Source organism: Onychostoma macrolepis, chromosome 02 (assembly GCF_012432095.1).
Source record: "Onychostoma macrolepis isolate SWU-2019 chromosome 02, ASM1243209v1, whole genome shotgun sequence".
Taxonomy (NCBI): Eukaryota; Metazoa; Chordata; class Actinopteri; order Cypriniformes; family Cyprinidae; genus Onychostoma; species Onychostoma macrolepis.
In genome coordinates this window covers 18985640-19009812 of record NC_081156.1, presented here as the reverse complement: position 1 = coordinate 19009812, position 24173 = coordinate 18985640, and the positions used below count along the sequence as shown (strand labels likewise).

Sequence of the window (24173 nt, the reverse complement as noted above, 5' to 3'; positions counted from 1 at the left end):
TTAAAAAGGGCAGAAATTTTTTTTAAATACACATCTAAATTAAATGACTAAGCAAAAAAATGAATAAAAGAAGTAATGTAGGAAATATGCTTCAAAGACTGGGAAAAATAGGGATAAACTCAAAAAAATATGTCAATGACTTACTGACATACACGAAAACCAGCCATGTATTGAACCCAGAAATAACGTCTCTACAGATATTATATAGGCTACTATAACATATATTATTATATATAGTAGATTAATATTATACTTATAACTATTATATTATATTATATTCAAGCTGTCTGGAACGCAGCATTAGGATAACATTTCAATAAACGAGCATGTACTACAATTATGAGCCATTCTATAAATTGACATTTCAGCACTTGACAAACGGATAGTGACTCCTATAGCACTTAAAGAAGGGCTACGTGCGTTAAGTGCATTTTTGGGAAACACATGTGAAACAATAATGAAAGTTCGTAAAATGACTCATAGAAAACGCCCTTTAGCGCTAAGATCAGTCGTTATCGAGAAACTCAGCCCTGGTCTGTTTGTCTTTAGCTGGTTTAAGATGCCAAAGCTGGTTTAACTGCACAAATCCCCTCTACAGCCAGCCAACAGATCAGCTTGACCAGTCAGGGAAACCAACTGAGACTTGCAAACCAGCTCAGGCTTGAATAATATGTTTTTTCTTCAGCAGCGTAGATAGGCACCTCACTAGATTTTGGAATGGAGCCACAGCATTGTGTTTGGGTATTATGCTGTATATTGGGAAGAGCCCCTAAATCCTAGCAAGCAAAAAGACTGTTTTGCCTTATATTTAAATGCATTATTAACAACACTTCCTGTCTGTTAAGGTACGTGCACGTTACGATTGTTGTTCCTGATTTCAGCCCACACAGTTTGCAGCATTCCTGAGTAGTGTCTATATTTGGCCTTGTCAGTGGACCGGAGTGAGAGAGGGGTTTTCACACATTCTGCAGGGTGAAACTTCTCATCTACAACCACTGAATTTCAAGCAGTGTTTCTCAGGATGTCAAGTGAAAGAAAGCAGCATAGAACATCTTGGATATACATCATCTCACAAATTCTTAGATCTTTATAATAAATGATCCACAACAATGTCTGTCTGTCTAAAGTATCTATCAATCTATCTATCTATCTATCTATCTATCTATCTATCTATCTATCTATCTATCTTCAAATTCAAGTTAGCTTTATTGGCATGACTTGCACAGTATTGCCAAAGTATTGTCCATTACATGAATAAGGAACAAACAATTATATAGCTCTCTCTATCTATCTATCTACTGTGTTTCGATCGATCAATCTGTCTGTCTGTCAAGAAACAATGAGAATAAAATAAAGAAAACAATAGCAAAAATACTACAAAAATATTTAAAAAATAAAAATATTGAAGACTCACTCAAATTTAAATTGAAAGAAAGAAAGAAATAATAATTTTACTTCTGGATTCAGAACTTTGGACCCCTTCATATGTTTCTGCTCTTTCCCTGATGGCAAATTCATGAAGGAAAGAATCAAGTTCTTCTCTTGGCTGTTGTGTTTTCAGTCTTACCCAAGAGGATGAGCACACACAGTAGGATGGCAATGAGGGCTCCGGTGCTGAGACCGGCTGAAGACAGGAAGGCTTGAGCCCTGCACACTGGCGTCCTGGCCCCGCGCTGGCACGGACACACCCTGAGTGTAAGCGTGCTGGTGCTGCTGAGGACGGGCTCTCCTCCATCCCACACAACCACGGGCAGCTGGTACAGCTCCTGTTCTGCCTGGCTGAAGCCTTGCCTGCGCGCCAACACGCTCGCGCTGCTATCTGTCAGAGAGAGCAGAGGTTTATTCTCGCTGGCTGCATGCATGACGACGTTGTGCAACACAAGCCAGCAAAACAATTCGCTCCCCATTCTCGGCAGTTGCCTCTGAGAATGGAGAACAGCTTTTTGAATATTGCATTCTGTTACTTCATTTTCAGGCTGCCTGATATGGTTTTGGATTCTTCACTGTTGAAATGACAACGGCGATAAAATGGCAGTCACAGCACTATGATAAAAGACATTCCACTGTGCATAATTTTTGGTGTATATATTTATCAGTCAAAAGTTTGGGGTTAGCGAGATTTAAAAAAATAAAATAAATAATTCTTTATTCATGATGCATTAACTAATCAAAAGTGACAGTGACTCTTAAAGAAATGCTGTTTATTGAATGTTCTATTCATCAAAGAATCCTGAAAAAAATTTTTTTTGCAAAAATATAAAGCAGCACAATTGTCTTCAACTGTCTTAAGCACCAATCAGCATATTAAAATGATACAGTCATGTGACAATTAATCTTTGCAATCACAGGAATAAATTATTTTAATTTATTTTTTATAAATTATATTATAATTCCAAGGTGGCAATTTATGCCTTCAGCACACGCTGTTATCCAAACCGACTTTCAAAAGAGGAACAAAATATTTAAAATATATTAAAATAGAACATAGTTATATTATTTTGCATTATTAATGCAACAAACTTAAAAGTTTAAGTGCATTTTTGTCACATAGAAAGCACTTGAAAAGCATTGATTTTGAGCTAGACTGCTGGAAAGTTACTGCTAATAAATTCTGTGATCATTTCCTCACCTTCATTTCGTTCCAAACCTGAATGACTTACTTTCTTCTGTGGTACACAAAAGAAGATTTTGTAGAATGTTACCAAACCATTTTGGTTACCCTTGATTTCTATTGTATGGACAATAATTTCTTGAATTTCTCAAATTATGTTCCACAGAAGAAAGAAATTCATACAGGTTTGGAATAACACGATGAGTATATAATGACAATTTTCATTTTTGGGTGAATCTCCGTTTAAGAACTTTATTATTTGTAAATAATAAACACCTATTTTATATAAGACACTAATCTGGCCCTTATTGAATTAACATTTTACTTCAATTAAAATTCACTAGAACTAAACATCTAAAAAGAAATAAGTTATTGCTTATAATCCAGAGTTTAGCTGACTAGTATTAGTAGGATGGTGGTCACAAGAAGTAAAACCATGGTCCTCATTACTATCGTTATATGGTTTTTAAAATAAGTAATAAGTAATAATAAATTATAAAATTTTTAGTTAAAAAAAAAATAAAATAAAAATAAGCAAAGCTACCTCATTGTCTTGGCTGTTTTCAGCCAGCATCACTACAGAACTTTTAATGATCTCATATCACACGACTGTATAGCAATAATTCTGTGTCACATCTGAATGGATCAAGCGACTTGCCTGTTTATCTCTTATAAATCGTGGCGCACGTTAGTCAGCGCTGTGCGGGAGATTGCTTTGACGCGCGGCTGGTGGATGCATCGGGGAGCGCTGCCTCACCCTTTTGGAGTATTTGCTTTATGCGGTTTAGCATGCGCTGTAATTTAAAAACAGCGCCTAATATTGGGGAGCTCTCTCTCGTTTCGGCGATCGGCCCACTACTCGAATGAAATGTCCCGGTGCTCCCGATGGTCAGGCGATCACGGGCCCCCCAGACCTCTGGGCCCTATGCACTCTGTCACCCTTTTCCCCCCACTAGCGACGCCCCTGCTCCCCAACAGGAGTGTTGGAGTGCCGGTGTACTGACAGCCTGTAAACCCCACACAGTGACAAAAGCGTCATGCTTTATTAACTCCCTACAGTGCTCCAACTTTTCTCATTTTTGAGAGGCTTGTGTAAATTTTTTCACCTTCTTTCTAGCTGTCGCTGCCTTCTCACATACGCACACACCCACAGACAGGCAGGTCGTAAGCACCTCAGCGTATGCACGGTCATGCTGCTGCTTCACATTGCAGATGTGTGTTGAGCTAGTGTCTTCTGACTCTGCAGCCTGGGAGGGTTTGAGGGGGTTTGGGTTGCAAGATGAATTCAGTCTCCCTCTGAATACCAGCTCCCAGGAGAGCAAGAGCGTGGGTTTGGGTTTAACATCGGTAGGGGCATTTTAATATCAATCATGCTATACAAATGCACCTCTGGGCAAATTGCCTGCAACAACTCATCAGAGTATTTACTTTATATATGTATATATTTATCCACAATCTTTTGTATACGGTATAAAAGTATCCAAACAATATTCAGATTTTGGAACGGGCGCCAACAACAACAAAAATGCACTGTATCAATTTTTTTTTTTTTTTAATGTGATACAGTGTAAAAATAAATGTTTTTCCCACCTCCTGTCTATGATCAACCTTAAGTTAATTAATAGGCTATAACTGGAAATCAGTAATTAATCAATAAATGACCAATATGAGAATTCTATATTATTTTGTACATAAAAAAATAATTTATGCATCATAACATTATAATGTACAATATGAAAATGGACATTCATTTATAATGTCTATAAGATATATAACAGTGTTAAAATAAAATATTAGTGTTTTAAAAGATTAACTTTATATTAGTGTTAGAAGATGACAAAGGTAATGTAAATGTAAAAATAGAGCAAATGAGCATGCATAATTAGTATAAATAAAACTGATATGGATAACTAAAAAAAAAAAAAAAAAAATCACCTCTAATATTGGCTGATAAACATTCTATATTGCTAATATTGGCTGATAACCATTATTACTACATGGTACTGAAAAACCATGCATGTCTAACTTTAAAAAAAACAAAAACAAATATCAGTAAACTTTATTTAAGTTATATAGTTAGTAAAGTTATATACAGACTGAATACAAAAGTGAAGGCCTAAACAGTTATTTAACTGCTAGGGAGAAAGAAAAGTAACTAATGACAAGTACTGTAACTGATGATTTCATTTATAAAGGGAAATAAAACACTTTAATTTTATGAATGAAAAGACATAAATGTACACTATATTCCTTAACTGTGACTTCTATAAATATTTGATATTATTCGCTCGTCTCTGGGCCCAAACTGTCCATATACCCAAGTCTACAGCAGTGCAAAAGAGGCAGGGCTGTTTCTTTCCAGGGGTCTAATGCATGCAGAACCAGACACTATTGTGCATGCATTTGATATCGAAAATTTCCTAACTCGGGGTTAAGGTTAACGCTAGCCAAATTAGCATCTTCAGCCCTTCATGTTGTGACCCCTAGGTTTAGCGCATTTGTGTTTGATTTCATGCTGTGGGGGTTTTATAAAATGGCCTGCAGGTAGACTCCATTTAATCTGTCCAAACACTATTAAAAAACATGAACATGAAATGGCAGAGGGTGGAATGATCATTAGCGAATCTTCACAAACAACGCAGAAAACGTAGTCTGTAATTACACATGGATGGGAAATTCACAGTTGCATTTTGATTTAAGTAGCAGTGATTCGTAAACACTTTCCCTGTGAAAAAACATGAGAGCGAATCATGCATGTACTGCGGATAATTAATCTTCACTGTGAGATGCGTCGTGAAATAAATATACAAATATATAAATAAATAAATAGGAAATAGCAACAACAACAACAAATACTGCCAATACTGCAGTTCTGGCATGAGTCCTGATCGCTCTGTTAGAACTTAATGTGAGTGTTTAAATGGTGGGAGATAAATGGCCTGAGAGAGAATTGCGGTGAATTGGCCCAGGAGGGACCCTCTCGATGTAATGTGTCCCACATCTCAGATGACACAAACACAAACACTCTTGCCAAAACCATGGCAAGGCGTCAAACTTGACGTAGGCTATCTTTGCGGGTGGGGCGCACTATGTGCTCCCTCACCCATTCAATGGCAAGCTTCATTAAAAATGCTTCCTAGATTTAGAATATGAACTTCGTCGAAGAACATAACAGTCAAGATGATTATTATTCAATTGAACACACTGCCATTTCCCAGGGGGGAAATAAGAGCACCTCCGTAGGGAATGTCCATCATATTTTTTCCGCCTCAACCTGGCAAGCACTCTGGTCATGTGGACACTGGCATAATGACTGTGGCTCCAGGAGAGAAACATCTACGTGATCAAGGATGACAGCCCTACACACCCACCCAATCAGAGCAAGCGCAACAGAGCACTCCAACCCCCAATGTGTAAAACAGTCCGTAATGGTCCATCCGTTGGGATATTATTTAAGGATGAGTTAGTCTGAGGGGACGTTGGCTAGGATACAAACTCAAATAAAGCTCTGAAGCACTGGCTCTTCTGAACTCTGGGCTTTTAGCGTCTGCCTCTTATCTCCCTGATTGCCCTGTTAAACTCCGACTGGTCCACCTGCAGCCCTGATTCAGAGAAGCAGCGGTCCGGCATTAGAAGGAAATCATTACAGCCCAGCCATCTCCACCAGGGAGCCTTGAGCTAACATAAACACAGACCTGGTTTCCGAGGAAACAGCTCGGTTGGCCTTGCAATGATATTAAAAAAAGAGCAAGAAGAGGAGGGGAAGGCTGGAAATGAGGGTGATCTCTGTGACAACATGTGGTACTAAATATGTTTGTGGAGAGGCGCTGAGGGTTTGCCCTGAGCAAACATCAGGAAATCAGTTGGAAAACATTAGAAAGATTCCATTACTGAGATGCCATCGGAGAGCCCCTTTAGATCAGTCAGATCTTATTTGACTTTCATGAGAGCCTGTGTACAACTTAAGTACTGAATATGGAATTTGTTTTTGTAACTAACTCCTAAAATACGGGCTTAACATGTCAAACTATTTCTAATTAGATGTTTTACCAACCCTTACCAAAAAGTAGTATACTTCCAGTTTATTTTATTAAGTATACTTAAGTAAAGTTCAAATATATTTTTAAGTATACTGTATGTAGTAAGTATACAAATATCAGTGTACTAGTAGTATACTTGTAAGTGTACAATTTCAATACTCCTTGGGACTAAATTGGCCCACTTTCTAGTATATAAATGTATACTTTAAGTATAACAGTAGTAAACTTTGAGTACACAACTAGTTTACATCACAGTTTTTAGTTTGTACTGCAACTATACTAAAAGTGAACTTATAGGTATACTCACAGTTTACTAATTAAATACATAAAAAAAGCATTTTTAGTACATTTTGAAGTATAGTCTCAGTAAACTACTAGTTTAGTAGTTTTATACTGCGAGTATACTAGTAAGTTTTCTTTAATTGAACTTTACAACATACTTTAAGTATACTACTATGTCCCTAATTAGGTATTAATTTGTATATATTTTGTTATATGAAATATCTGAACATACAAAACATCAAAAGAAAGAACAGGGTATCTGCTTGTTAACAAAAACATTTTATTCTCGTTTCATGCATTCTTTTTTTAAACATTTGAATGTGGGTAAGTTGCTTAAATAAAAAAGAAAGAAATAAACAACATTTTGAACAAAGAGCTGAAAAAAGAATATGAATTGGATTCAGAATAACAATCAAAACGTAGATAGAGTTGATCAGCACCCCAAAGCTTGACAGTCATTATTACCACTTCATTGGTCGCCATTTTATTCCACAACATTGCACAGTTTTGATGCCGTTTTAACATGTGGAAGCATCTGTTGTTTTGGTTTCTTCTACACTTGTGTTTTGTTTGGAAATTCTGTACAGAAGATGAGTACTAGCGCCCCCTACCATATTACAATGAACACACGGATTCTCTGAGCACAAGTTTAGCTCAAATATATTTAGACTCTTTCTAAGTTTAAGCCAAGTATACTTAAATGTCATTTTAAGTATATTTCTGAGAAGTACATAAAAAGTAGACTAACGGTATACTTTTCTATTTTTGGTTTAAAATAAGTATACTAATAGCACACTTGAATAAACTTCTTTTTCGTAAGGAAGCCAAAACAAATCCTGCAGAAGTGTGGTTTTGTTATTGTCTGTGTGTTTTTGTTGTTTTTTTACCTTCATTGTCCTTCAGAGTGAAGTTTGGATTCACTGGAAGGTCTTCTGGTAGAGCGAAAGTGAACCGGCCATTGGCGAAGTTGTCCTTGTCTGTGGCCCTGATGGTCTGAATGACCTACACCGAGAACAAGAGAAAACAAGCTGAAGCTTAGTGATTTCTTTTTCCAGAATTAAGGTTGAATGAAAAATGGCACTAAAAATATCTAAAACAGACACTTTCGTTTCTCTGAGAGATGGGTTTTGTCACTCCCTATAACCCAGAAATGTAATTGGACCACCTGGGCTTCTTCTTTCTCTCCACTTTTGAAAGACATTAACTTCAGACTGCTGACCCAAAGCCCCTCGGCCAGTTGGGTGCCTGGATCACAGTCATTGAACAGATCGCTAGTTTGAAGCATTGCTCAGACTCATGATGTTTTGTCAGCTTGTTAACCTAATTGGCTCCTGCTAGCACATCAGCTGCAAGTGGGAATCTCCTCATGCAGAGTCTGGACCAATTATTGAAGCTCTTCACCTGTCTGCACTGTACCACCCATGTTGGGCCAGGGGTTTCTATCTCTGGGGCACTTTCACACCAGAACAGGTGTGGATCTGAGTTGGTTTGATGCCAGAGATTGGATCATTTGGTTGGGGTTTTGGGATGGTTCATGTTCAGAATTGGTACATAATCAATATTATGACATATGATTAGCCTTAGCAAGATGTCATTCACACTTTCATTCAAGGATAATGCAAATTAGCTAACAGACAGTGTGACTGTTTAAAAAAAAAAAAAAATTAACCTGTCTTGAAAGTGTCTTATGGTCACCAAGGCTGCATTTACCTGATATATATACATACACACATTACTGTATTTTTGATCAGGTAAATGCAGCCTTGACACTTTCAAGACAGGTTCAAAATGTTTTTTTAAAAAAAACAATCCCACTGTCCTTAAACATAAATTCTATAAATTCAGCACACTTTTGCTGTAAAGTCATGGCATATAATGCAAAACATACTGATTGGTTTGTTTTCATCACATTCTTATTGAAGCTTTTAACCACAAATGATCACAAATCATTTTGTAATGCTGAGGGTGCAAACATAATACACTTTCCACCCAAAAGTACAACAAGAAATACCAATACATGGAGAATGGAGTAGAAAAGAAGTCTGGACCAAGTAATAGAGCCAAGTTTGAAAATGGCCTGTGTCACTGCATAACAGATTTCTTCCCAAATTACACTGCATTGTTTCATGCAGCATACTGTTGTGCATGTGTGTAGAGCAGATCAAAAGAAAAAAGCTTCCTGTGAGTTGATGCCAGTACAAGAAATGTGGTTTTGCCTTATCTCTGTGGAAACACTTAATCAAGGGCCACAGCATGACAGCAATCCCTGATTATCATACAAAGTTACAATCACGAATTTCAGTAATTGGGGAGATGATTTTATTTAGATGTTAGATGGACCGGTTTAAGCCCAGCGGACCAGAAGTCATAATAAATGAGAGACAATTTATTCGCTTATGAATGGACCTCTGCCTTATACAGTAAATTATTTACTGGGCTTGAAAGAAGCCCGGAAAAAACAAACAAACAAACAAACAAACAAAACTCTGTGGTGCTTTAAAAGCAGCCTTTAATTAAGCAGAAGTCCAAAATGAAAACACAACTATGTACATTAATCACACACTTTCATTCAGGCTGAATAATTTACAATACCTTTATTTAAACAGATGAAAATTCTGCCATCATTTATTCGTCCTCATGTTGTTCCAAACCCATAACACTTTGGTTAATCTTTGAAACACAAGTTAAGATATTTTTAAAATATCTAAGGGGTGTTTATCCCTTTTATCCCTCCATTGAAAATCAAGGTAACCAAAACTTAGAAGATCCAAAAGGTCATTAATACTTCCTAAAATGAATCCATATGAAGCAGTTTAGTCCAAGTCGTGTGAAGAGATACAGTACAATCACTTTATATGATTAATCAATTTAGGCTTTTATGTTCTAAGCAATGATTGACACACACCATATAGTGCATCACATATGGTAAATCATCATGAATGTTTATATGTGAATAATTGTCTACATTAAATCTGTTCATAATACAATATAAATCATGATTCAAATCGTATCTCTTCACAAGACTCAAACGGATTAAACTGTTTGATTCTCATGGATTAATTTTATGACACCTTTATTTGGATCTTTTTGGAAGTTTTGGTTTCCTGGACTTTCAATGGAGGGACAAAAACCTCTCTCAAGTTTCATTACAAATATCTACATTTGTGTTTCGAAGAATAACCAAGCTTTTATTGGTTTGGAACAACACTGGGGTGAGTAAATGATGATGGAATTGTAACCTATCTCTTTAAGTACTCTTAATGGTTAACCACCAGCACAGCGGACATAAATGTTCAAAGAGGAGCCTTGATATTTAATCTAAAAAATGCATTGTCGCCCACTGTGTGTGAGTTGTGCGTGTCTAACTGCTTAAATCGTAATCTCATTCAAGGGTAAAGCTATAAAGGCTATGCCGCAGCACTGCTGTGCATTGCTGCACATGAACCTAGATTTCAACGTGCAACGATTAACATTTCCATTCCTAGTGCGCTTGATGCGGACTGCTATCTGCCGGTGAATACATTGGTACACGCTGAATTATTTATAGGTATAAGAGCCTCCAAAATCTGTCGAGCCACAGATAAATCCATCCTTGATGGTGTCAGACATATCATAAAGGCAGCGTATGTGTTTCTTATTTATGCATGTGTCCATGGCGTTAGTGTATGTGGGAGTGTGTGTGTTCATACATATGTGTGAAAAGAAAGATGGAATTAAACCTTGAAAAAAAAGATGGTTTGAGAAAACAGAAATGGTGCAGAAATAGGGTAGGAGAAAAGGACAGGAGAAAAGGAGGAGTGAAGATAGAAAAAACAGTTTCAGGGGTTCAGATTGGAGCTGACAGGTCGAAACAGAATGATAGGGACACACTGAGAAAAGGACTGAGAGGAGATAACTAACCTGGCCTGCCTTGGAGCCTTCACACACAACCAGAGCGCTGTCTGTGGCAATATAGGGGGCATTGTCATTGACATCCAAGACCTGGACTGTGACTGGTACATAGCTCACCAGATTTGGATTGTCTGGGGGAAAAAAAAAAAGACAAATATTCAATCATGGATGTTTTCCATTTAAATAACTGGCAAAAAAACAAACAAAAAAAACAATGAATGATCAATGTATGAAGGATTTCGAATGATTGAAATCATGCCATGTCAGGACACACTGGCATAAAGCGTGAATCAGCAATATCTGCTGTTGAATACCATGTTTTATGTACAAGAGAGAGATATCCTTAAATCCTTTACTCACAATTTAAATGCCAACTTTTGGGCACTTCTTGGGCACTGTGTGAACATTTAATATTCTCACTAGTTTATTTGTCCAATAGTAATGTCCAACAGTAGGCTACATACATCATAGGTGAATGTATCATACAGAAATTACGTTTTAATCATTTTGAGAAAAAAATATCTGGTCCATTTTGTCTTGCTAATTTAACAGCTATTTGTATATATCCCAAATATGCACAGTTAAATAATAATTTTACACTTTTATACTAATCTGATAAAATTACTGCCGTGGAAATCAACTCACAAATGAGAATTATGTTGATTTTTCTGCCCACATGTCTCACATTTCACCTGAAGCTTTTCACTGACACTGTTGTTCTAATAATAGTAATCGTATTTATATAATGTTTTTCATTTTCTTTGTCTGTAACTAGGATAAAATAACAAAATATATATAAAGTTCTAAAAGGAAAATGCATCTATCAAATGCATATGAACCCCCCCCCCCACCCCCACACACACAAATGTCCAAGTTTCATATGACTTTTATATGCCAAAAAAGGTGAAATCTGTTGGTTTGTTAAAATAAATCTATTGGTTTGTTAAAACAAAACAAAAAACAGAACAGAACAACACAACAACAAAAAAAACAGCCCCTGGGATATTAAAGTGGTCTGAGCCTCATGATACAGGGGCGACCTGTTCCTCTGCTGTCCTATACATTACAGGAAAAACATGAAAAATAAATAATGAAAAGCCTCAAGTTGAAGAAATATATGTTGAGATATATATATATATATATATATTGTTTTACATTTACCATGTTTATAACCTTAAAGTGATATATATATATATATATATATATATAAGCATATATATTCAGTGAAGCATGATGGGAATTTAAAATCAGTGTGGGAAACATTACACCCATTTTGGAGTCATGTGCGAGGGACGACGTTCGATATGATGGAACTGAGATTAACTACAGTGACCTAACATCAGCCCACTATCAGCAAGCGTTTACAGAGGGCAGTTTCAGCCCATTAGCTGAACACCACTGTGAAGAAAAGTGTAGAGGAAAGATAATTGCTTAGATAAGCATCTGTAAAAAAAAAAAAAAAAAAAGAGGGAAAAAAAAAACAAATAGGAAAAAGAGAAGAAAAATTGATTGACCCGGTCCACCTTCAAAGCCACATCAGCATGCCAACAGCAGCCTCAGCATCAATCCAACAATGCAACACTCCTTCTTCAAGGAGACATTTGTTTTGGTCAGTATCAATGATTTAGACTTCAGGGCCAATTATTTCTTCTGGACAAGGTGTTCCCAGTTCATGGTTCAAGAAGAATGTTTGATTCAATATAAAGATATCACTGGTAAATGGTTACCTGTGTTTTCCTCAGAAACCATCATAAAAAAAAAAAAAAAAAATCAATGAATACAGACAGAATTCAGGCCTCAGAGTCGTACATACCAATCTCTGAAGCCATCACTGTGATGTTGTGCCAGGCTACCTCCTCTCGGTCTAGTCTCCTGGTGGTTGTAATGAGTCCACTGTCAACATCGATGGTGAAAAGTGCATCACCTTCTGCATTTTGGTCGATGGAATACCTAAAATTGCAATGTAGACAAGTTCTACTCAAAGATAATATTCAAAATATGATGACAGATATTCCAGAAGCACATATGAAGAGTATACAATATGCTTTAATAGACATTAAAGCTGAATGCTGAAATATGTGTATCCTTGAGTTTGAAAAAAATGATTTCCTGTTAACAAATGATTATAAAAGCAGATTCTGAAGCCTTATGAATATATTTCATACATTTGATCATTCAGTAATTAATCTCCTGTCACCTATAACTTACAAATAATTTCTGTTTAGACCTTACTTCAAGACATTTTGTTAAGATGCATGATATATGATATAAACCTTCAAACTTTTAAAGGCTTTTAAAACTTTTTATTCAAAACTTTCAGATAAGGCTTTTTCAAGCCAGCATTCTCTTGCCAAACTTTGTTGGGGTAAAAATGACATTTATATAAATAGACTCTATGCTCGACTGTTTCTGCATTTGGCCTCAGTGGCCACCACAACTTTAGTGTATAGAAAATTGTAGGAATACTAAGCATGAAATAAAATCAATATTCATATGATTCATCCTTTACCTTGAAAGTAGATACATCTTCTGGAACTTATTATTAAGCTATTAGAAATAAGACTAAAAAGATTTTGCTATCACCACAGTTTGCTATGGGAGAATATGTACTTCCTTTAACTTCAATTTGAATTGCAATTCTGCATCCTCTTTGCTACTGCCAGTCAAATTCAGGAATTGATTTAGAATTTAAAATACATTCTGAATTCAATTCTGAAAGGGGCACAACCCTGGTGGACTACTGGCAGAGACATTTGTACTGATACAGTATATACACTGTAAATTATACCTTAAGGGGGACCTATTATGCAAAAATAAAATCACTTTTATAAGGTGTTTGAACACAGTTGTGTGGCCGCAGTGTGTGAAAACAACCAGCCTATAATGTTAAAAATCCACCAACACATTTTTTTATAAAACCAATAAATCATGAACAATCTCTCCAAACGAGCTGTTTCAGATTCTCCCTCTGTTCACGTCACCGAGGGGAAAAAGTCATGCCCATTTGTGACGCTCTCTGCCCTATTAGCATAAACACAGCCCTGAGTGAGAAACCACAGTCCGCCATGACTGGAGATATACACAATGTCAGCACCAAAGAGGCATTACAAGTGTTGTGTTTTGGGATGCACTAATGAACATAGGAAGGAGTCGCCATAATCTCGCCCCATCTGAGCCGAGGACACTGTGGTTAAATTTCATTTTTGAAGGAAACATCCCGGAAAAATCTGTGTTTCGTGCCCCTGCTGAAAAAACCAATAGAACCCATGGTTATAATGGGGATTGTATTGGTTTTAATGGAAACTATAATGGTGTCTATTTATTATTTATTATGCACAGTATAATCAGATGACTGACTTTGAAACCGAGTACGTTTTTTGTAAAGATAAAGGCTTGTACTAATAGTGGAATGTTTTTCTGCAAAGGCTAGTACTGCTAATGCTGGAGCTTGAGCTCTTGAATCTCCGCCCTCTTCTCCGGGATCAACAGCTCATTTGTATTTAAAGCTACATACTCAAAATCACTGCATTTTGGCTCATGCCCTAAAAGTGGCAATTTTAACAAGCTATAACAATTTATCTGTGGGGTATAGGCCTATTGAGCTAAAACTTCACATATACGCACTGGGGACATCAGATACTTATTTTACATCTTGTGAAAAGGGGCATAATAGGTCCCTTTTAAATCTACATATACCAGTATAATTCTCTTTGGAAACTCGCCTGACTTTGCTTCTTGTGCTGTCCGGGTCTTGAGCAGTTACCATGCCAACCTCTGTCCCAGCCGGAGCATTTTCATACACATCCATGATATAGTAGTCCATAGTAAACACCGGAGCTTCGTCAACATCCCCAATGATAAGCTTGAGCGTGGTGGTGTCTTTGAAAGGACCCAGGTAAGAAAAACGAGGATCCAGATGGGTGTTGACACCTTCTATGTTCAAAGAGTAAGCCTTCTTCTTCTCATAGTCCAGAGGCTAGAAAGGACATCAGTAAAAAGATCAAGGGAGAAGCAGAAAAGACATTTTAGTCTGGGAAATGACAGGGCTTGACTGAATGAGCAGACATTAGTTTATGTGGCTGTTGAACCCATTGGTTTTGTGGGAACGTCTAGTTCAGACCTTTCTGAGGGAGATGATTCCTTCTCTCTTGTCACTGTCTGTAGAGATGGAAAACATGGCAGCTCCTTCTTCATTGGTAATTCTGTATGTCATCTCAGCGTTGACGCCAAGGTCTTCATCATTCGCTTTGATTTTACCAACTGCTTTCCCTACCTGAGCAGATTCTGGCACGTACAGCTGATAGTTCTCTGTGGTGGAGGATAAACACAAACAGAACAGATGCGATTTTATTAAACATTCAAAATCTTTTGATGCGAATATTCAAAAGTGTTGCTTGCGCTCAGCTAATTTGCAGGGTTTATTTGGGATAAACCTGCGCAAGCTCAATAAAAGTTGTTTACTCTCACAAAATAAAGCTTAAACGAATTCAGCCATTTGGGATGAATTCACACTACATTCAAAGGGATTTAAGGATTAGATGGTTTCTGTAGAAGGGGCGTGCCTAAAATCCTGACTTTTTTCCATGATGAAAGAGACCGAGAGAAGCAGGGACTCGTACTTTGAGGGAATCGTGGTGGATTGTCGTTGACGTCGGTCAGTGAGATGTTGACTGTCGTGGATCCGGACAGACCCCCGACAGAGCCGGCCATGTCTTTGGCTTGGATGATGACTGAGTACATCTCTCTAGTTTCTCTGTCCATGTTCGGCAAAGCTGTCCTGATGACACCTGTGACAGAGGGCAGAAAGAATAAATATAGCTCCCACTGACCTACATAACCCATATCCCATTATTGGACGTTCAAAATGGTAAAATTGCCATTTTCTGCAAATTATGGTGTTCAAGAACAAATATTAAAACAGCCCACATTCCCATAGCAGACAAAGATTAGATAGGCCTTGAACCCTCCAAATGAAGTGAAAACAAAAGGTTGTGGAACTGCAAAAGCCTGATAAACATTGTCATAATTAAACAAAAGTGACAGTAAAGACATTTATAATATTACAAAATTTAGCCTTGGTGAGCATAAAAGACTATAAAAGACATATAATACATATAATAAAAAAATGATAACACTTAGTATAGGGATCAATTCTCACTATTAACTAGCTGCTTATTAGCATGGATTTTTAAAGCACATATTCTTCATTCTTAATCCTGCCCAATACCTAAACCTGACAACTACCTTACAAACTATTAATATACAGCAAAATAGGAGTTTATTGAGGCAAAATTCATAGTTAATGGTTTGTTAACAGCAAGAATTGGACCTTAAAATAAAGTGACCAAAGTCATAACTACCGCAAATGGCATTGCAAGTACCACATATTCAAATGCTTTAGTTTATTCATCTATAAGCTGGCTTTATAGAGACACAACATTTATATATCGCCAACATTTCCTATGGAAATTACCATAAAATGGTGGAACATCTCTTGAAAGTTAATGTACATTCACATAAAGCAAATTCTTCATTTACTTTTGTCCATGGAAAATGACGGACTAGAGCTGAGAAGCTCCTACAAAGGAAAAAGGACCATAAAAGCAAAATAAAAGCAGTCCACAGAACTCGTGCACTATATTTTAAGTCTTATGAAGCCATATTAAAGTATATCTCTGTGTGAGGTCCAGACTCATATGAAGTCATTATTCACAGAAAATCTTGCTTGATAGCCATGGTCAGCATTCGATTTCACTGTGTGCAAAAGAAAAGCTTGGAAATTCAGCCCAACATCTCCTTTTGTTTTCCATAGAAGATAGAAAGTTAAATGGATTTTCGAAAGACGAGATTGTGAGTAAATAATGAATTTTTGGGAAAACCATCGCTTGAAATCAAACCGCTAGCCATTTGATGGCATTTCCAGCAATAAGAGCCACCGTTCACAGGAAAGGTGCGTGTCCAGAATATCACATGTACACTGCAGATCTTTGACCCCTAGTTATTGAGGCGGTGAGCTCACAGTGAGTGGTTATCCTCTGCTTTGCCCCTGTTCTGACCTGGTACAGGTTCTTTTCGAGCTTGACAACACACCAGCAGGCAAATACTGACCTCTCACCTCTATGTACTGTTCCTATTCAGTTTAAGCCCTTAGCATGAACCTTCCTTTCCAGATGTGCACATACACTCTTGCACAAAGCATGCTGGTGATCATCTCCTGCATACTCCACAGCTCTAAAGCAAAGGCTGCCATCTGCTCCAATGTTCCCTCAGGAGATAGAGGATAAGACAGGGATGAAGGAAAGGCTGGAAAGCATAACAGCTTGCGTTTGCCATGTGAACTTGTATTTGTGCCCCTTTACGCCATGAGATCCCATGGTAATGTTTACTGAGAAATGAGCACCAACTGACATGATGCACCAAGGCCCCAATGCACCAACATGGGTTGTTGAAAAACACTGCAAAATCAATAGCATCATTTCATAAAAGCATAAGCTCTGTTAGTATATAGCACTAGAAACATTTTATTTACTTGTTAGTGAATATATGTGACCCTGGACCACAAAACCAGTCTTAAGTCGCTGGGGTATATTTGTAGCAATAGCCAAAACTACATTGTATGAGTCAAAATTATTGATTTTTCTTTTATGCCAAAAATCATTAGGATATTAAGTAAAGATTATGTTCCATGAAGATGTTTTATAAATTTATTACCGTAAATATATCAAAACTTCATTTTTGATTAGTAATATGCATTGATAAGAACTTCATTTGGACAACTTTAAAGGCGATTTTCTCAATATTTTGATTTTTTTGCACCCTCAGATTTCAGATTTTCAAATAGCTGTATCTCGGCCAAATAGTGTCCTATCCTAAGAAACCATACATCAATGGAAAGCTTATTTATTCAGCTTTTAGATAATTGTATAAAGACACTTAAGACTGGTTTTGTGGTCCAGGGTCATATATATATATACAGTGAGGAAAATAAGTATTTGAACACCCTGCTATTTTGCAAGTTCTCCCACTTAGAAATCATGGAGGGGTCTGAAATTGTCATCGTAGGTGCATGTCCACTGTGAGAGACATAATCTAAAAAAAAAAATCCAGAAATCACAATGTATGATTTTTTAACTATTTATTTGTATGATACAGCTGCAAATAAGTATTTGAACACCTGTCTATCAGCTAGAATTCTGACCCTCAAAGACCTGTTAGTCTGCCTTTAAAATGTCCACCTCCACTCCATTTATTATCCTAAATTAGATGCACCTGTTTGAGGTCGTTAGCTGCATAAAGACACCTGTCCACCCCATACAATCAGTAAGAATCCAACTACTAACATGGCCAAGACCAAAGAGCTGTCCAAAGACACTAGAGACAAAATTGTACACCTCCACAAGGCTGGAAAGGGCTACGGGGAAATTGCCAAGCAGCTTGGTGAAAAAAGGTCCACTGTTGGAGCAATCATTAGAAAATGGAAGAAGCTAAACATGACTGTCATTCTCCCTCGGACTGGGGCTCCATGCAAGATCTCACCTCGTGGGGTCAGACTACACAGAAATCAGCCCAGAACTACACAGGAGGAGCTGGTCAATGACCTGAAAAGAGCTGGGACCACCGTTTCCAAGGTTACTGTTGGTAATACAATAAGACGTCATGGTTTGAAATCATGCATGGCACGGAAGGTTCCCCTGCTTAAACCAGCACATGTCCAGCCCGACTTAAGTTTGCCAATGACCATTTGGATGATCCAGAGGAGTCATGGGAGAAAGTCATGTGGTCAGATGAGACCAAAATAAAACTTTTTGGTCATAATTCCACTAAACGTGTTTGGAGGAAGAAGAATGATGAGTACCATCCCAAGAACACCATCCCTACTGTGAAGCATGGGGTGGTAGCATCATCTTTGGGGTGTTTTTCTGCACATGGGACAGGGCGACTGCACTGTATTAAGGAGAGGATGACCGGGGCCATGTATTGCGAGATTTTGGGGAACAACCTCCTTCCCTCAGTTAGAGCATTGAAGATGGGTCGAGGCTGGGTCTTCCAACATGACAATGACCCGAAGCACACAGCCAGGATAACCAAGGAGTGGCTCTGTAAGAAGCATATCAAGGTTCTGGCGTGACCTAGCCAGTCTCAGACCTAAACCCAATAGAGAATCTTTGGAGGAGCTCAAACTCCGTGTTTCTCAGCGACAGGCCAGAAACCTGACTGATCTAGAAGATCTGTGTGGAGGAGGGCCAAAATCCCTCCTGCAGTGTGTGCAAACCTGGTGAAAAACTACAGGAAACGTTTGACCTCTGTAATTGCAAACAAAGGCTACTGTACCAAATATTAACATTGATTTTCTCAGGTGTTCAAATACTTATTTGCAGCTGTATCATACAAATAAATAGTTAAAAATCATACATTGTGATTTCTGGATTTTTTTTTTAGATTATGTCTCTCACAGTGGACATGCACCTACGATGACAATTTCAGACCCCTCCATGATTTCTAAGTGGGAGAACTTGCAAAATAGCAGGGTGTTCAAATACTTATTTTCCTCACTGTATGTGTATATATATATATATATATATATATATATATATTAGACATACATATATAGAATACTTCTTGACAGTTTCATCAAAAAATATATATTAAATGCCTTTTCACACTCAAGATTATCCATCATCCAGAAATCAAAGAAAAGTGTGCATTTTCAAGCCAATCTATTAACGTGGGACATATCCCATTCTTTTATTGATGTTTTAAAATGATGTAACCTGATGATCTGCTGATATATAACCGAGGTTCATTTCATATGTTGTTTTTTTGTCTGGTGAAAACCTAAGAAGACCTAAAAATGTATGCAGAAATGTAATATTATATAGGAAGGAAGGAAGATGAGTAGAAAACAGTAAATGTCTACCTTCTATGTAACTATGTTCCATGTTTTTATCTGACATATAACTAGAAAAACAAAAAAAAACCAATAAAATATATGGGCAGTATATATATTTCTGTCTGAATGTCTTAATATAAATACACACACAGCACCTACAAAAAGTCCAAAATGCTGGCAAGAAGCACAAAGGACATTTGAGGGAATGACTAGCAGAACATTTCAATTTCATGTTATATGTAAAAGTGTGAGATGGACAGTTTAAATATTCGAACATGCAATGTTCTCTTTTTAAATGGACACGACCAGTGGGAGTGAGAAAAAATATGCAAACAGATACCTCAATCCGCCAGAACAAATAAACACACGCCAGTGTTCAGCCCCAGAGAATGTCATAGAGATTGCACCCAGTCTATTGAGAGCAGACACCACCTGCCAGGACAGGGGATTTCAGCAGACAACACAACGAAAAAAGCAAAATGTTCATGTTAAACAGGCTCTTAGTATTCATCTAGTAGCCACAAAGCAGAGACAGAAAGTAAATAAAGCAAACAGGACCAGACACTGATGCAGAACTTGGTAAGCCCTGTCCTTTGTACTGAGAGTTTGATTTCCTATGGAACAACAGACAGTCAACCTTATAGTGAAAGTGCAAAACATCATGCAGGTTAAGCATCACCCACCGGTAAATGGGGCGAACTAACTACTACACAAAGGTGCAGTAGAGGTAATTCTCAGCTAAGAGGATTAGACACAATGATGCAAGTTATTGTACTTTACATAAAGGTGGATGGGTGGAAACAGTAGCTTGGGTATTTGTAATTGTAGGAAGAACAACAGATAATTTCCACTATGCTATATTAAACCGCATTATACTACAAATATCACATTCTACAAATCAGATTAGACTAGAATAAAAAGAACAACCTCTAATCATTTTACCCGGAAATTAAATAAATAATTAAATAAATAAATGTGAACACTAAAATGGCACTGGAAATAATAATAATAATAATAATAATATATATATATATATATATATATATTTTTTTTTAAATAAATGTAAAAGTGCTCCAGTAACTATAATAGTATTGATGCTGGTATTCTTTTGTTGATGCTTCGATCAAATTATTAAAAAAGAAAAAATGTAGAAAATAACTAACTAATAGTAGCAACACTACTAACTTGACTACATTTTTTCAGTAGCACAATGTTGCATTCCACATAAGGCTTCACAATTGAGTGAATTTATATAATTATCAAGCATGCTCTACTAGAATGTTCTTTCTGTCTCATATAAAGTAAACAGCCCTTTGCTGCCCATGCTGGTGCACTGGGGCCTGGTTGTACAGTATCTTGTCAGCTGGTACTCATTTCATAGTAAAAATTACCATGGGATCTCATGTGCAAGTTCACATGGCAGACTCAAGATGTTCTGCTTTCCAGCCTTTCCTTCATCCCTAATCTTTTCCCTTATCTCCAGAGCAAATGATTGGAACAGATTTATATAAGGTATAAATATTATTATAAGAAAGTTTTGAATAAAGTTGTTATTTTTCTTTCTTTTTTTGCACAAACATTATTCTTGTAGCTTCATATCATTACGATTGAACCATTGATAATTTTACCGATGTCCTCCTTACTACCTTTCTGGGCCTTGAATGTGTCAGTTGCGTTGCTATCTACGCAGGGTTAGAAAGCCCAAATTTCATCAAAAATATCTTAATTTACAGGTTTGAAACAGCATGAAGGTGAGTAATTAATGACAGAATTTAAATTTTTGGGTGAACTATCCCTTTAAATTTTCAGCTTGTAGCTTGGCAAACTACACTTTCAAGAGTAGAATTCCAAATACCACCTACTGTATATCTACGGATAAACTCAAAATGTGAAAAGTTTTATAGCTGTGATGCTCAGAGCAGAAGAGACAAGCCTCCATCAATGCTTTATCTCTCTCCAAGAGCAAAAGAGGCTCTCTAGACCTGGAGTATTGGATTATTTGAGAGTGATTCAAACACGCACACACACTACTCTCAGTGCTAAGGGTACAGGCACTTCCTGCCAAAATGAGCAAACAACACTGATATGCAAGTTTGCAATGTTAAACCGGCGCCCTATGATAATAACCCCTGATGTGAACATTATCATATGGCCTCTTAATCCCATCAAAACCTTCATGATAGCCACAAACAGGGGATTAGAGATGAGAAAAGAGTTGAAAGAGTGACCACGGAGGGATTACAGTCCATCCAATCTCATAGTTTTAGCACCAAAGACACCAATAAAAGGCAAACCGCCATCAGAGATCTGCCGCTTCAGTGGAGGACGGCAACAATCCCACGGGTCCCAGCGGGAGGGAGACTGAATGAGCAATTACACATAATAAATAAATGCACAGTGGAGTACCCATGAAGCAATTCTGTGTAATTTTGTGTTTCATGGCAGACATCTGAGGGATGGAAGTATGTATTGGTACTAAGCTGAGTCTCTTGGGTCAGCAGCTCTTGCCGTTGCTGACAGGGCGTTTGCCGAAAAACCACGCGCACACTAACAGCTGGAACAGATGCTACTCGCCATTTTACCTTGTACACTGCTGATGTAGACGTTTGTGCATCTACACACACCACCCTGGCACACTCAAACGCATATAAGCCAAACAAATGTATCCTGCACCAAATAGGCTCTATCATGGGATAAACACTCTGCAGGTTGGCGCTTTCAAACTGGGACAAACACCCTCCAGGCACATTCAACTTGACATAAACAAACACCACCACTGTGGAAATTGAACCAAATGGCTACTAAGCACAGAATGAAAAAACGAGGGAGGAAGGGAGACATTAAATTAGGATATACACTGTAGGCGAGCGGTACATCACAACAAGTAGGCCACGGTTCGGCGTTTTCAAGCCTCCACAGAACAGTGTAGTCCGGGTCGTACGGTGCCGCACTCTCAACGTTTCAATCATGTGTTGATAATATTATGAAAATGATTTGTTTATCCACCCGGGCTTTGTGCGAGTAATTGAGTGTACCATGTACCAAGTCTCCAAAGAAAACCATCCATATTCATCGCCCTCAATGTAGGTTTATTGATTTATTTCTGAGATACAATTGAGAACATTTCCTGCATGATTTATTTGAATTTCAATGTAGATTGCAGAGTCTGAGATCCATTTGAAAGAGCATACATATTCCTTTAATGCTTAACTGAAGTCCCTGCGACAAAAGACGCATTTTGGTACTGGTCGGGAAGGGTTTTTCTCCTCAGTCTCGGTGGAAAACAACATCACTTCAAAGGTGGAAACAACATGTATGAAAGTCCCTCAACAATGTGAGCACCCATCAATTATTCTCCACATAGGGTAGCACAATAAATTGGGAGTTCCTTTGTGAGCCTGAAAGCTGTTTTACAGAGAAAATGTATCTGTGTTTCCTACAGCCTATTATTGTGGAATGACTCACCCGCTGGTGACTTCGCACAAGCTCACAGGAACAATCAGAAAATATTCAAGTGCAGCCTTCTACAGTCGAAGGCATCTCAAAATGTCCATAAAACAGGTTATTTGTAGAAAGCGAGGTCTTTGCGTACCAGTTTTGGGGTCAACTGTGAAGAAAGGCTGCCCTTGGAGAATGCTGTAGACGATCTTGGCGCTGTTTCCGTAGGTGGGATCGTCGGCGTCTGTGGCAGTGATCTGGAATACTGATGTTCCTGCACGGACATAAAAAATATGTCCAAGTTAAACTGCTAAAATTATTCACATGCTCAGATTTGCATTCATCCTCATTAATGCATGCCACAAGCATGCTCCGACAGAGGCAGTACTCATATGCCGCTTGCTAATTCAAGTGATTCATCTCATGCCTCCTTGACCTGTACCAGGTTGAATTCACCTGTCATGAGCCTTTCTCTTCCAAGCCTTAAAGCATCTAATGCTATTACAAAATGTGTGGGGCTTGGATGGTGGCGATAACGCTGCTCTAGCCTGACACACATTCACAGTTTAAGAAAGAACACAAACACAATAGATTGAAGGCACCAGGCTCTAGAATAGCCTCTCTTGAAAGGCCAGAGGCCCTCAACCAGCTTATAAGGCTCTATCTGTATTGCTAGTGATTAATTCATCACAGCTTGATAAAGTGAAGTCAGAGAGCTCACCAGCTCACTGCTGGTGTTTGTTCTGTACCCGAAGCAGAATGTCTTATTCGGAAGGGCATAATAAATTCCAATGAACAATAGGCCAAAAAAATCTAATTATTTAACATAAAACAAAGCAATATTTCTAATGAATATATCTAAAATTATAATGCAATAGCATGCCTGTGAAGCGAATATAATTAAAGTGAGAAATTTATGATTGAAAATATGCACAGTGTGGTTTGAAGCTTAATCATCTGCTTTTATTTAATAGATATATTGAATAAAATTTATATTCTAGATCATACATATTTTTGGTAA

The 24173-nt window shown here is 37.6% G+C and overlaps 1 protein-coding gene across 4 annotated transcripts in view; it reads right to left on the bottom strand.

Annotated features, from left to right (window-relative positions):
• The window catches only part of cdh18a (cadherin 18, type 2a), a 101287-nt gene that overhangs the window by 5312 nt on the left and 71802 nt on the right, over positions 1-24173 (bottom strand). For all 4 annotated transcript variants that reach the window (XM_058798686.1, XM_058798694.1, XM_058798671.1 and 1 more), the window contains exons 4-11: positions 23307-23426; positions 15444-15611; positions 14945-15132; positions 14547-14800; positions 12638-12774; positions 10834-10955; positions 7821-7935; positions 1568-1819 (exon numbers count right to left, since the gene is read on the bottom strand). In XM_058798686.1, the coding sequence (XP_058654669.1) occupies positions 1568-1819; positions 7821-7935; positions 10834-10955; positions 12638-12774; positions 14547-14800; positions 14945-15132; positions 15444-15611; positions 23307-23426 (1356 nt within the window). The remainder of the gene's footprint in view (positions 1-1567; positions 1820-7820; positions 7936-10833; positions 10956-12637; positions 12775-14546; positions 14801-14944; positions 15133-15443; positions 15612-23306; positions 23427-24173) is intronic.